This window comes from Lissotriton vulgaris, chromosome 9 (assembly GCF_964263255.1).
Source record: "Lissotriton vulgaris chromosome 9, aLisVul1.2, whole genome shotgun sequence".
Lineage (NCBI taxonomy): Eukaryota > Metazoa > Chordata > Amphibia > Caudata > Salamandridae > Lissotriton > Lissotriton vulgaris.
In genome coordinates, this window is record NC_141697.1 from 349,675,987 (window position 1) to 349,691,868 (window position 15,882).

Here is a 15,882-nt window from a genome sequence, read left to right on the forward strand (position 1 = left end):
TAAATGAAAACCAGTTGCCAAACCACTAGCTGATTGAAATATTACCAACAGGGTTCACATTGGATAATAGTATGTTTGCCGAAATAAAAAGCATATGCCATCGAATGCTGGGCATCCTCGAAGCTGTAGAAGTCAATCTGCATAATAATATATTATTTATCCATACCATCCCATTGCAAGGCTGCTGGCTAGATTCACCAAGGTTATCTCAGAATGTTTGGTGCTTAGGTCAGCTGGAGTTGGGAGACAGCCTCGTCTTCTTTCCACTGTTTCAACGAGGACTAGTTCTCTACACTGAGTATCCTTTATTTAGTGTAGTGTTATACGTTTTTGGGAGAGAGGGGGGGCTGTCTGCTAGAGTTCATCCGCATCTATAATTCAAGTGTACATTTTTCTATTAATTGTTCTTACCTGAATTGTAGCATAAGCTAGAGAAACAACCAGTGGATGTTTTAAAGGACATTTTTATTTAAAATAAGAAAAATATGCATGGCGCTTCTTTACACATAGTATTCCACAATATGCATATGCATCATGTTTGTTTTTGGTACAGAAGATGCTTACTGCGCAATACCCATATATACATTTCAAATAATATACATTAATGGCTTTTTAAGAAACAGGACGCCAATATTATTCATACAGTAATTGTCTCTGTATTTGTTGAACTACTATTACACATCTGCTATAAACAATAAGAATCTTGATCTGTACATGTGGCACACAGTCAAAAAGGCGAATCTTAGAATATTTACATTCATGCATTAGACATTTTAATATCCTATTCCTACAGTTTAAATAATATGCTTTGTACAGATGCAAAGTGTATTGTAAAAAGCTTATGTTCCTATATGTTGTAAAGCACACATCAATATGCTTATCCTAGAAGTCTGTTTTTGCAGCTTCTAAATTTGAAATTTGATGCTCTCTAATTCTGCAACTGAAGCAAGTGATCTTGGCATTAACAATCATCAGATGACGGTGAAGGATGTCAGTGAAAGGTATGTTATCTTTCCTATCCACATATGTAAATTTAACGGTGATCTCTTGATTATCTGCTGTACCTACGTTTTCCTAAAATAAAATCTGTGATTATTAAATAAAAGAATGTATTAGTGAAGAGGCCAACATGACAAGTGGCCACTGCAGGTAGTTTCTTGCATCTTGTTCCTCCAAAACGTTTGAACGATTGGATCCCAAAATAAGTAGAAATAATACAACTACTACTAATGATAATAATATTGATAACAATGCTAATAATTATAATATCAATAGTAACAAGATAGATGCTGTTATTATTATTTGTTTTAATGATCCTAATACTGAAAATGAGAGTATTGAAAATAAAAAGATACATAATACTACTAGTAAAAATAACAACATTAGTATGAATGTAAATCATTACATTACCCTACTTTTGTAACTATGACCATTTTAATTACTTTTCTTGATAACAGCCAAAAAACTATAATATTATTATTACAATTATTATAGTGTTGATAAGGATTATGTTAGCATTATTACCAATACCCACGTCACTACTCAAAATAAAAATGAAAATAACTTGTGCATAAATCATGCTTAGTAACTTCAGGCTTTAACATCCTTAGTAACATGTATTATCTAGTCAAAAGTGGTAAATAAAAAGATCTTAGTGGAATGAGAGACTTAAAGATGTAAGCCTTTAGGTTGCACACTGATCTGTCAAGCCGGAGCCTTATTCTGCTAGACTCATTTAAAGGGCATAATCCTCTGCTAATCTCCGTTGGCTCACCCAATAAGAGTGAATCATTATCTGTATATTCAGTCTCTCAGTGATTCCTTTGCACATGGTACAAAAGAAGTAGACACATAAGCTCCTTTTGTTGAAGCTTTATGTTTAATCAGAACTGCCCCCAATGCAATGAAAGAAAGACAGACCAGAAGGCTTTTATGCACTGACCGCTTTCAGATCAAAAGTGCAATATTGTTACCTGCAAAACCATTTAGGTTTTTGCTGTAGTTTGTCACAATTGTCAGTGGGTTTGTTGAGTTATAAACATACATAATTTGCACACAAAAGTCAAAAAAGCATGTCCCATCAGAACAAAAAATTTAAAACTTTGGTATAAACAAAGTGGAGGGATGTTTTGTTGTAAATGCTGCCCTATATATGACATGTGGTGGTTTATGAAATAAATAAGCTTTAGACACACTACTTTACTAACAAGACATAGCACGTTATGCATTTTTCTTCTAATTCTTGTTACGCACCACTAGGGAAGTATAGCTAATGTTGATCATCCTACACATTGCCAATGAATACTTAGAAAATGCCCAGAAAAGCTAGGTTTTCTTTTTCAGTGTATTTATGTGCACATTTAATCGTCACATAAGGACTGGAGGAACGTTATCACTATTTGCAGCATGCATAAAATCTGTTCTCTACAGACAGAGGGCATATACATAGAGTGCACATCTATACAGTAGCTATATTAGATAGATATATGCACTTTAGGATATCGAAAGTGTGGATATTTACAACCAAATGCAGGGAAATCACTATCCTTAGTGAATTGCGACAGTTGCCAAAGTAGGAAAATAGGCAATGTTTCGGTGCTTTGTGCATCTCACATGAAAGGGCAGTACATAGAACATCCAGTCACTTTGTATCAAAAATAAATTAAAAAAAGAAAGCAAAAACTGTCTCCACGTAACGCTAAAGAGTGTGATATTGTTGCATATTTAGGGTCCAAGATTGCAATTCTAATGTCATATGTGTGTTTTTAAATGAAGGGTGCAAAATTACATACATGTTAATGGCCATTATCATAAAAGAACGAACTGCAACCATATTCAATTAAACATGCCTATAGAAGGTATTTCTAGGGAGGAGGAGAAAACTTCTGAAAACGTGTAAATTGCGGAACATGACATGCGCCTCTTCTACATTCTCAAACTTTCTCTTCACATGCAGTCAGTCTCAAACCACTACATATAACAGTGCATTTTGTACAAACAGACAGACCTAGGAGACGGAAATATGTACCATTTTATCAAACTGTAATCGGAGCTTTCTACAAAACAGATGCTGGAAATCAACCATTACATATCACTTTGTGACTAAATCTCAACAAGAATTGCAGGAGTATTGCATTAATATTTGGGAAACTAGATTTTTGTGTCATCATTGAGTTAGTGTGCAGAATCACCTGTCCAGAACAGAAATTACAGTCTATTCTATTTCCTCTGCTTACACAAGCTCTAACAGCTATATTGTCAAATAAATAATGTCTCCACTTTCAATTTTCCACAAGTTAGACACCATTTGAAGCGTGTGGGGCAGTACATTTTAAGATGATTGAATGAAAAGCTGAAGAGACAGGATTAGCTCACAAGTTTCTTAACAAGGGTGATATAGCAGCATTTTCGCCTGTAGTAGGATACAGATAAATACATGTACATTATGAACAAAGTCATTGAGTAATAGAGTTATATAAAATGTATAGGTTTGAGATGCAGATATACTGACAATACGAAAGTGTGATTATTTTAGCCCACCGAACTGCAACAATCTGCAAAAGATGCTCAAAGACACGGGTAAGTATGGCACCCTCCACAATGATAGCTCTCTCCTTGTACATTTAAAACAAGTTCCGTGATAAAAAAAAAGAAAATAGAACAGAGACCAGCCTCGAGTGGGAAGAGAACGCAGTATTTGCTTTTCATCCGAAGTTCCAAGTGGAATGGATTTGATAAAAACCCGACTTAGCTTGGACTGAAGTGTGTTTTACCGAAGAACGTCACAAAACCACCATATAGAATTTGGCACAATTGGCAGTCTCTGTGTAGAAAAGGCCAGGGTATGACACTCGAGGTTATTTTTTTCTGCCCTTGAAGTCTCTCCCTTTTCGACAGAAATGAGGACCCCGATGGGCTCAGGGAGAACTTTGGTTCTCGTTGTTGCTGGCCCTTAAACACAATTAAGTAAAGTCAGTCACCCCAAAGTGTAAACAAAATACCCTTCAAGAGGGAGAACAACGTTCAGGTATTTTGTAAAGATAATAAGCACGCGATGCTACAAAGAAGAGTTGAGTTTCATTTAAAGCTACAAAGTAAACAACAAGGAGTAAAAAAAGTTAATTATAATGTAATAATGTTTAAAGCACCTTTAAAAACTATATTTATCCATATATCCGCACCAATAACTAATGTTGGAACTAATATTTCCTCCTCGAATAGTCTTCAGCCACTGGAAATTGCATAGTCATTAGACTGCAGGCCGATCTCTTGGGTTCCTTTCTTAAGTGCATGCAGTATTTTTGGTTGCTTGGCATATGGCAGGAGACCTCTCGACAAAAACCTGAAGCTGATATGGTGTAAATTATAACTGCACAAGCAGGGCATGTGGGTGTCTCCTTTACAAATTACATTTGAAAACAAAGGCAAAATAAAGCTGCTGCTTCGCTGATGGATCACCCTACAGTCCTACTTGGTTCTTTGTCGTTGGTAAGTCAAACCGAAAAGCTGGAGGCATCCTGAAGTTGTTGCTTTTGACAGAAGCAGCATGCAGTGTTTATACCTTTGTGAAATCTTCTCTCCGATAATCCTTGATCTGCTCAACAACCAACAAGGCTGAAGAGATGTGCACCATCCTCTTCTGAATAACAAATACGTCTGCAGTTATTTTCCTTGTCTTCCTAAATGAAGTTCTGGACCAGAAGCTCTTTTCATTTACCCCTTTGGAATCCTCCCAAGCACTGTTTAGCGCGATCAAAAGTTTAACATTGCACCCATCTTGGGCTTCTGAAGACTAGACGACCGCATTGTTAGCGTCCAGTACTTTGTTTTGTGGGCTCATCGCGTACTCAGCTCGGCTTGTTCCATTCTCTTCTTTCCGCAGTGGTTTCCTTAAGTGGAGTGTGATGAACAGAAAGAGGGAAAAGAAAAAAAATATATTGCAGTTAATAACAGAAAGTGGCAAAATATTACAGAAAAAGGTATTATAGAAGATTTCAAAATCATAAATAAGGCTTCTGATCACTTGTGCTTTACTTCAGTAAGGGCACAGAACCCAGAAAAAACATTAATACATTTTTCATTCACCTTACAGCATTTCAGGACCTCAGAGTGAGCATTTGCATCTTAAGTGCATTAAAATGTACTGCTCTGTTTAGGGATGGCTCATGTATTCCAAAGCAAAGGATGAGATTTCTTGATTAGGTAACTGTTCATAGCATGCCCATGTGGAGCAAGGATAGTGTCACATGGAAGCCGATGTGTGATTTCTTTGCAAAGTGAATGTATGTGTGTAAGTGGTTTTTGTATATTGTATACTTGTATTTTCCTTTACAAATGGCTGTGTCCTTGAATACAGGACTCGAGATGACAGAAATATGTGAGGTAAAGATATGCTACACTCAAGAAGATCATAAGACAGATAGTGAAATCAATGTCGAACTAGTCCACAAGCCCCAAGAACAGTTACATTGCCATTGTTCAATATCTGCTGGTGGTTACAGGTGTTGGCATTACGCTCATTTCTGGGGATCAGAACAATTTTTTTCATTATCAGACTTTGACCCAGAGGAAGCGAAAGAAAGGCAGTACAAGGAAAAAAGAGTGTTACAACGTAATCTTGTATTCCTATTGCTTTAGCATCTATGTTCCGTTGCACCTTTCTATCACTATGAGCAGGGCCGGACTGAGAACCAAAACCGGCCTTGGCAAAGTGCTCGCCCTCCCCCTCCTTCCCCCCCTGAGGGTTGGGGGCGCCGCCGAGATCTTTGCCAGGGCCGCTTTCGTCCGATTTTGTTACAGGGGCGATTTTGCAGCTATGATGCAAAAACGGCCCTGTAACAAAATCGGACTTAGGAAAATCAGACTTAGGAAAAGAAAACAGGAAGTGTTGGTTATGGAAGAAAGATGCATGAGGTTTGATTGGGACTTGCCAGCCTTGGTTCTGAGCAACACATGCCTTCGTAGGTGCATGTTTGACTCTGACAAAAATGGTTAGTCCCTGAACTTCTACTTTCAGAGCATAAGCACTGCGAAGTGCTTAATCAAATCCAAGACCAGAATGCCAGAAATGTTTTGAGTGCACTTATTGCCCCAGTTTCTCATTTGTTGCTATAATTCTTAAATGAGGGACAGCAAGCAGTTGAACAAAAGGGTGAAAAGAAATATCTGTATTGGGATCAAACTAACCAGGAGAAAAAGGAAGATACTAATTGTTATGTAAGAAATTATATGTGTTGATTTTGTATTCAAATTAAACCGATATTCCTCCTTTCCCAAAACTCTCATTGTCCTCCAAAATACTCTATGTTTTTTTTTTCCTGTGCTGAGTTCTTGTATTCCTCCACAGACAGAGCAGATAGGGAAAGGTATTCTATTCTAATGTGCCCCCATGCTTGTAATTCTGGTCGAGCAGGCAAAAGGGGTTACAGACCCTATCAACAACATTTACTCAGTGAGGACACCACGGATTCAGGGTTTTTCAACGGGGGACTCTGGCTGCTGAAAGCAGCTAACATTTTGGGGTGAAATGTCATGGGAAAATAAAGAATTAATGAAGGAACCAAGTACTGTATTTCTTATTCTCCAACAGGTCCTCACCTCCGAGGGGATTGTCATGGACAAAAGTGTAATCCGATTGTAATCTGACAGAATCACTCGCCGTCTGATTTACCAATACCCTCGGAATCTGTAGATCCAGATGGTATGGGGAATACATTTTTTAGTAGCTTTGCTGAAATAGAAACGCTTTGAAAAGAAGTGGAAATTAAACAAAGCTTCAAATGCTGCCAATGGAGGTCTTTAAAAGTCAAGTAATTATTTTTTAATGTTTGAAGTCAGACATCTGCAACAATACCTTCACCCAAGTCCTAACCTAGTGATTTATGCGTGAAAGCGGCCTGAAAACTGCATGTGGGATTAGTGATAAACCCTTCTACATCCCAGCACTGCATGCTTGGGATTTAAAGGAAAATAAAGGGAAATATTTTGGAAGTTAAAGTTAAGGGAACTGAAAGAAACAGATACAGCAGATTTAAAGTGCTATAGAGATACTTTGCTAAAACCAAAGTGAATGAAATCACATGGTTGTTTGTTACTAGGTTGCCTCCAAGATGTTAAATCACCCACAAAAAAGAAAGCAACAGAATATCAAGGTCTAGAGACAAACTATTAAACAAGGGCGGTAAAAATGTATGTGGAGAAGAATCTAAAAAATAAAAGATTCAAATCTGTTTTCTTGAATTTTTCATGAGCGTCAGATTGGAGCAGCAGTAAGATCCACGTATGAAAATATGCAAACCAAATTAGTTAGGAGATCATTGCTGAGTGCTAGTAGGCACCAATCTCAGATTGCCTCTCAAGCCTTCTTGAAGATATGTCACAATGGGGATAATACAGTAGGTGTAGAAGTAATGACTTGCATAAATGAGAGCAGTGCTGGACTGGGAACGCAAACTGGCCCTGGCAATTTAATAGGACTGGCCCTGGTAATTCAGTCGGACCAGCCGAAAGAGGGGGGGGGGCGAGAAGGATGTGGGAATCACTGCTGCTGCTGCTTTTGGTACGGGGCCGATATTGCAGCACTGCTACAAAACCGTCTCCCTGTACCAAAAACAGACCCCACTGGTTGAAAACCAGCCCCCACCATTGCGGCCCAATGGGGAAATGCCCGATGCCCGCTATGGCCAGTCTGACCCTGAATGAGAGTAACAACTAACTTTGCAAGTACACATTTGGAACAGTGAATACGTTGATGGCAATCAGTTTAACTCTGTAAAATAAATGAGGGCTCATCAGAAAGTTTTGTGCTTGATGCAGGAGAAACAGGTCTGCATTCTCTCTCAGATACAGCTGACTAGACGATGCATAATCTAATTTCTAACATCATATGAAGGGGACTTTAGTCCTGGTTTCAGATGTTTCCTCTCCACAAAGGTTTGGTGGACAAATAAAAGCAGCTTACTGCCTAATTTTTCACACATCTCATCATAGCCTGATTAAAGTGCAGTCAGAACAATAGTTAATTCTCCATAAAAGTGATATCTTTAACTCTCAATTTTTGAGACTCACATTATATTGTGTGCAGACAAATAGGAATAGAGCCCACACACCGAATGAAAGTATATTTCGGTAACTTGCCTACTCCGTGAGACTTTTTTGATCACTTGCTATTTAACTGTGCAGTATTAACTGTGCCCCGCCTGTTGAACATTACCAGCAAGCAGGACATCTGCTTCACCATTTAAAATGGCAAGTGATCAAGCAAATTTCAAGGAGTACACAAAGTACCAATATAAAATAGACAATGTTATCTTTGGAAGGCAGACAGATTGACCGCCTGGATTCATCAGTCATTTGTCTCAATATCAATGATGAAATCATGCTGACATTGTCTACATATGGAATTTGATGTAGGACTGATGTAATTCATGTAATCCATATTTAATGAATTCAAGTTTCACTTTTTTATTCGGTTTGTGGGCTCTATTCATTTATTTTTGTACATGTTCTGTTTTCCTTTGCACCTCCTCTGTATTGGCCTTGGTTGCCTTCTTTGGGACTTTAATTCCTACTCTATCAGGCACATTGCACGTTTTCTCCGTGTGTATGACTATATTTGCTATTTATGTAGTTTATTTTAACTTTTAGTCTATTGTGGTGGACAGTTTTACTATTGTTTTTACTATATTAGTCTTCATTTTGGGCTTGTTTGTGCCTGTGGTTATTACCTTAATCGGACTGGTATCTATTATCTGTATGTGAATTAATTTCCCATTATTCTCTGGGCACCCCATGTGATTGTGTTAAATTGTGTTACAGACTATGGCGCACATGTATGCAGGTGGATTTTCCTATTCTATTTAAGTCTGCGGGAGTACACAGTAAGCATTACTGTTTCAGCAACACTGATCTGTCTTGAATTTTACAGCCACTTTTAATTAGCAGTTAAATCATCCCCTGTTTTGATGCTGGGAGCATCCTGCTAGGTGTTCCTTGCTGGGCACTTGTTTGCTTGTACCGTACGTTTGATTTTAAAGGTCCTGCTAGGCATTTCCTTGTGTGTAGTTGCTTTGCTTTTGTCTAACTGTTAATATTTTTTCCCTGTGTGTTGGATGCTAACCGGGCATTCCCTTTCCATGGGATTTGTTTTGGACTTGACTCTATCATGTAACCTGTTTTCTTTGGTGTTTTTCTTGTATCATTTTTCTTGTATTGCTACTGACGTGACTTGCATTTTGCCTGATCTCATTGAGGGCACCCTATGTTCTCATTCTAGATTCATTCTGTGGAAATGGTATACCATAACAGCATCTTTGTTCTAATTCAATCCAGGTACATTATCTATTTGAATTATGCTGTATTGGTCTATTGGTAAGCTGGATCTGGGTTGTTTCTTGCTTGAGTCATCTTTTCTTGCCTCCTTTTTGTCTATGATTGGGTCCTCTAGCTTGATTCACTACCATCTCTTATGCTTGAAACATCATGTTTGATTTGGATATTTCTAAGTAAACCATTTGGTCAAGTTGTGCATGTTTCTCTTGTTACTATTTCTTATACACAATTTCCTTTCCTTTTTCTTTTTGGTTCTTAGGTTGCATTTTCTTAAGTGTCTTTCGACAACTGCCCTGATGATAATCCTGGTCAATTAAACCGGGGTCAAAACTTCAACTTTCTATTGTTATGAAATATGGACTGCGTTATTCACTATTATCAGGTCTCAGAACTTGTGAAGCTCTCCTCTGTTTTGAAATTTAATGATTATACAAGATAATTTTTTGCAGACCATTGTGTGTAAAAGGTTTATCTGTACCATTTATTTTGAACACGTCTCTTCACCTTCTGATTTTTAACTGATTTTCACTGCATTGCACTGTCACACTTAATGCACTTATTGAGTGTTGTTATAATACGCCAATAACATTTGGATTGGATTGCCTTTTAAAAAACAAGTTCTTTTTTGTATTGTGTTTCTAGGTGTTTATCTGTTTTGATTTTGATAATTTTTTTATTTGTGCTTAACTGTCTGTAATGACTTATTTCATCTTTCCCTTCCCTGGAGTGAACCAATTATTTGTTGTATCACTTTGACAGGTTGGCAAACAGTGTACAGCTTACCTTAGAGAACATTCCATTTGCCACACATCAAGACTGCTAATTCAGCAATACAGTTACTAAATACTATTAAAGATAAGCAGTTGTAGGGGTCATAGACTATTACAAAAACAAACACTGTTCATGGGAAACAATGGAAGTAAAACAATTATTACTAGACCAAGGATTTTCTTGGACTAAGACCTAAGTGCACTCTTCATCATAAATAGAACATTTACGGTAGACAAGAAGGCCTTTTGGTAGGATCTGGAGACATGTGTCTTTTGGGGTCAGTCAGAGTTCATTAGACCTCATAAAAGATCTTGATATAGAGAAAAATGTCCAAATTTGGAGACAACTCTCCCAAATACTCAGGTGGACAGGCTGAAATCGGTCACAGAAGAAAGCAGAGAAGTCTTCAAATCTTTATCTGTTTCAGTTCTCTTCTAAAGTGAATCAACCAGCCAAATTAAAGTCAAACCCCAGAATGTGTTTGGCAAAACAATCCTTGGCATACCACCAGTCTCTTCTGAGTACCATAGATTCTGAGCGGAGTTCAGAAAAAGGAGCAGTCTATGCCCCACATATACTCTGCATCTTTCCTTATCATTGTAGCCCTGAAGACGGGCCCCTTTCCCTTGCTCCCTTCAAAGTAACCAGGGAAATTATTGGGGATTAGCAAACTTCAAGATAACTGTGATTGTCGGCGTGCTGCTACAGCTCTAATTTTGGAGTTATACAGTATCACTTAGGGTACACGATAGGACTAGCAATCGGTGGAGCTTGAAGTGCAGAGCCATCAGTTTCCGTGCAAGTACTCTATAAGCTCCAGAGAGCTGGTGAGGCCTTGTGATATCCATAGCTGGTGAGCAGCAGACAAATTAGGATGGTGTTAGGACTGGGCTGTTTGGGTTCTCAGGACACCTGCCCCTGAAGAAGAAGGGCAAGAATCAGTGTGTCTCCATGGATGTGCCTTTGTCCCCCCATGCCTACTCTAGGGGATGCATTAGTGTTTCCTGTGGTGTACGACGAAGGTATGAAACCTTCAATGCAGTTTGACAAATGTACATGGTCTTGTCACTTGGACTGTTGCTCTGCACTACCATCCAATACTTAAACTTAAGTACCTTAATAAGAATAAACAGTATGCTAAAAGTAGATTGGAAATCTTGATCCCATAAATTCATGTGATGAGTGACAAACACAGGGAGGTTCCTGAAGCTAGAAAAGCAACACGAGTTACAATCACTCACACAAAGAATATCCTTAAATATGAATGTCTTGAAGGATTTACAAACCACTATGTGCCCACTAATAAAAGAAGAGAATCTACTGAAAATGAAATGGTCTACATAAAGAATCATGTTTCTGTAGCTGAAATTGTCATGCAAATATTGAATCAATGTATGATCTTGGTGGAAAAAGGGGTGGGTGGGTGAGAGCATGGAAGTGGATATTGTAAATTTGAAAACTGTGCAATCACATCAGTTGTAAATTCAGAATCCAAGGTGGAGTCTAGTGTGGTGGACTTATATGCTAAAGAGCAACAGTTCATGTGTAAGGTAGCCCTGAAAAAAAGAAACAATGGCTAATGTGGCTGCGCTAAACATTACTTCTGTTATATCAAAAATGTACTAAAGTTAACAAAGTTCTAATAAAGTGCACTTTGGAGATCCAGATTGGCTACAAAAGACGATAATTTACAGAATAGTATTGATAGAGGCCTAAAAACCATTTGTGTTTCAAAATTATGAATAGAGCAGCCAGCAAGTTCAATGACAGTTGCCTCATGCTTCTTGTTTAAAGTAATCAAAGGGTACATATGAACTCTTTCAAAAATCACTTTCTACATATTCTAGGAGGACCAAATCACCCTGAAATGGTGATTTAATAAATAGTGGTTGCCCAGAGAATGCCGTAACACAAATATCATTCTATATTAAAACTAAATCAACAATATTAGTCCTGAAGAAGTCTATAAAGAAGTAGTTGGAGGGACAAAATGTCTTTGACTCATTTTAGAAACTCCAGTAATCCTGCTTGTCAAACATGTATTACAGAAATCCTATGTAATATAAATAGTGGTGTATTGCATGGTTTTTTACCACAATATAAATGCAAGAGAATGGTTGAGTGTTTAAACAGAATAAAAGAATCATTATTGATAAGGGCAAGTTGAATTGTGTTAAAGTAATGATAATTGTTTTAAAATGTTTAGTGATCAAATAAGATACTTTTAATATACAACTGACTCAGATGGAAACATAAGGAATTTGCTCAGACCCTCTAGTCATAAGCCAGATTAAAGATCGGCCAGCCCACAGCCTTGAGTCCTTTTGTGCAGACCTGCAGGGACCATATTGAAACCAGAGTTATTATTTTAAGTACTGCTCCTAAAACAAATTTCAAAGTAGAAACTGGCACCAAGCACATTGATTCTATGACAAGCCTGTGTATGACATGTGTGTGGTCAGCCATTGTCCTCCTAAAAATAAAGTCATTTCATCTGTGAACGATATTTTTAGTGTGACTGAAATACAGGATATCAGGTTCAGCGTAGGAAAACAGCAATGTGCCAGAATTCTAAAGGATGCATCTAGAGTTCAACTCAAACTTTTGAAGAAAGTGCAAACTGTTCCTGAAGTCACACTGCCTGTCCTGCCAAATGCTTATAATGCAAATGGGTGCCACCCAGAAAATACTCCAACAGTCAAAAATCTGTAATTCATATATTGCCTTCTGGGTGCTAATAGACTTCTCAGAACCCCACATTTTTCACATTGTGTCTGGTATATCTTCACTGAACCAGATAAGTAAAGTTATATCAAGATGTTCAGCTTCAAAGTGGCTTGCGTGTTGGGACTGTAGCAAGTGTATGAAGGTTGGACCTTGCATTCCATCAGTACTGCACAGAACAGATAGTAGTACTTGTTGCATGCTGAACTTAGCAAGCTAGGAGTAGCCAGGACCATAGTAGCAAGTGAAATCACGAGTGCAGGTTTCAAATGTGCAAACAAGAAGAGTTGTGATGCAATCAGTCATAGTTCTACAGTGGAGTATAAAGACCTACCTAAATAAACTAATGTCCACAAATTATTCATTGGGCAAAGATAAATACTTTCAGTGGTCACTGCATCTACCCACGGCCAAACATGCACTCAAGGACTGACCTCATCATTGATCCTGGCTCTACTTAAAAGATCCACAAAGACACACTGTAAAGTTTCTAAACTTTTCAATTCCACAATAGGATTTAAAGAGCTCCTGTTAACAATACTGATGCCAAAGTCCCACACACTAGCCTTTTAAAATAGTTATTTTGATGAGAATAGGTCTAAAGTTCAATAACAGTTGGTACGCCACTACCACAGATAAGAAAGATTAAATGTTCAATAGGTACTAACAATTTCTGCTACAAACCTCATGTTTCAGTAAATAATGATCACTCAGTAAATAGATCATGCACACCCGTTTATGAAAAATTGATGTTTAAATAAAGTCATGAAGATGTTTTTTTAAATTTCTTTAAGAAAAAAGTGCTTCTTGACACAGTTGGCTTAACTATTGTTCCACTTGCATCCAGTTTGTCCAGAAAAGGATCAATCAACTTGAAAAGATGATGCTCAGCCTTTATTCAAACAAGGTTCAGTCAACTTGAGAAGAATTAGCAGAATGGTAGTCAGACGAAGTGTCTTTTGCTCTGGCCAATGAGCTTGTTCATATCTGCAATATCACCATACTGAACAAGTCTCTATTGTGACAAATGTAAACGTCATTTTGATAAATACATTTTCTGTTGCTACAAGACCAACGACATTATAAGTGCTTTAAATATGATGGAAAAAACCACCTCTGAATGACAAGGGTTTACGGATTGTGCATGATCCTATTATTCACTTACAAAACAGTTCTGTTATTTCTATCCACAGTTATGTGGCCTTTAGTTCATACAGTGTTATTATTATTAATATTATCATATCTGCCTATGTGTTAGCTTTACTTTAATTATACATGAATTGTATTACATGTTGGTTCTTCATACCTTTACCTCTTAGGATCTCTGGAGACAGTAGATCCCGAGCTCAGAAAAGCCACATAAGGAGAGACCAGGAATGATTTCTCATCCCAAGCCTGACCAGCTTGATTTGGGGTCTGTTGGATGCTCCGGGTGAATGATTTATGCCCCTGGAGTCCCTGCCACATATTCATATTATCAGTATTATATATTCAAAAGTTGACATTTTGTTATCCAGTCAATAAAATATTGCCTATAGTGCACGCCTTTATTATTTGTCTACACAGATAAGGATGTGAAACAAAGAATAGAAAATGAATCAAACAAGTGCATGTTATTCATACATTCAATGTATGGCACTCTAAAATTAAGCACTGTTTTGGGAATGTTTTTAAGTGTAGTGTATTCTTAATATTTACCCTCTGGAGAACAATATTTAAAAACAACTAACTGAGCAAGTGCACAAATATGCATGATAATCCTGTAAAGTCTTTCAAATTAGTGAAAAATGTGTATGATATTATTTGACAAATGTAAGCACATCTGGTAATTGAGAATGTCCAAGGATCTACCATATCTCTCCTACAATTCTTTGTGCGCTCCATAAAATGTGAAAATCTGCTCCAAATGTAGGACTGAATCTACCTGTGAATATTTCTGACATACTTGGTCTTTGTGACTTAATGGACAGAAACCTTATATAACCTTATATACTTACATTTCTTTCAAGAGGAAAAGAAGAGGTTAAACTTTTCAGATGAATAAGATCTTTGCCATTTCAAACACACTAACAACCAAAGAGGCAGGCCAGCTACCAGTAGTACATTAAGCAACGTTATTGTGAGGATGTTTATGGAAACCACAGAGTCCTTAGTGACACGATCAAGAAAAATATATACTTCCTCACACTTTTACAACAGATGTCTGAAGCTCTCAGCTTTTGATTTTATGTAAATCTCAAAAGGGCACTTATGGTAAGGAGTTTGTGAGTGAGAGGGGAATTAGTTGCTGGGCATTAAGGTTCAGGCATCAGGTAATTAAATCTTGAGGAATGGATGAATGAGGTGGGAGGGTTAATTGTCAGAAAACAGTGGAGGTATCTCCTGGAAAGGGACTATAAGGTGAAATTGAGTGGTGTTGTATAGGGTAGAGTTAAGTACCTGAGAAGACAGGTTAGAAAATTGTTTTTTTATGTTAGGATTCATGTATGTAATACCACATACCGTCTGTTCACTGCCTCAGGGTTAATTATTGACTAGAAAAAGAGAAGAAAAGAAGAAAGAGAAATATATACAAACAATTTCGACTACTAGACATGTATAAATTATCACAGATCATCTTAAACAATATAACCTCGATAGCTTGTCTACATGTTCTGTTATTTTCCAATTGACAAAAAGAAAGAACCAGAATTGTAATATGATAGTCTTTCCTAATTGTTGACTTCTGTCTGTCTGTAACCTTTATTTACAGTGGGTGCAACAAATTTACACTTTTGTGAACATAAGGATCTTGAGTTAGGCATCCCCACGAAAGGTTGCAAAGCTGTCTCACAAGAACCTTTATGGATTAGACAAAAGTGGCATAACAAGGTAGTTTCCATGAAAGAGGTAATAGATGAGAAACTCTTATGACAGGGTCTCCATGACTCAGATTGCATATTTTTTATGCAGACTGAGTACTAACTTGACTTTTTAAATGTTTGTTTTTATAGTCCACTGTTCACTGCATAACAATAAGCCACAAAGTAATCTTCTAGGAATGAGAGAATAAAAAAG

At 37.4% G+C, this 15,882-nt stretch overlaps 1 protein-coding gene across 1 annotated transcript in view; it reads right to left on the bottom strand.

Annotated features, from left to right (window-relative positions):
* Window positions 1–451: 451 nt before the first annotated feature.
* The window catches only part of PRIMA1 (proline rich membrane anchor 1), a 630,582-nt gene continuing 615,151 nt past the window's right edge, over window positions 452–15,882 (bottom strand). Inside the window, exon 5 of the mRNA XM_086937714.1 lies at window positions 452–4,889. Within this exon, the coding sequence (XP_086793840.1) occupies window positions 4,793–4,889 (97 nt within the window). The 3' untranslated portion in view covers window positions 452–4,792. The remainder of the gene's footprint in view (window positions 4,890–15,882) is intronic.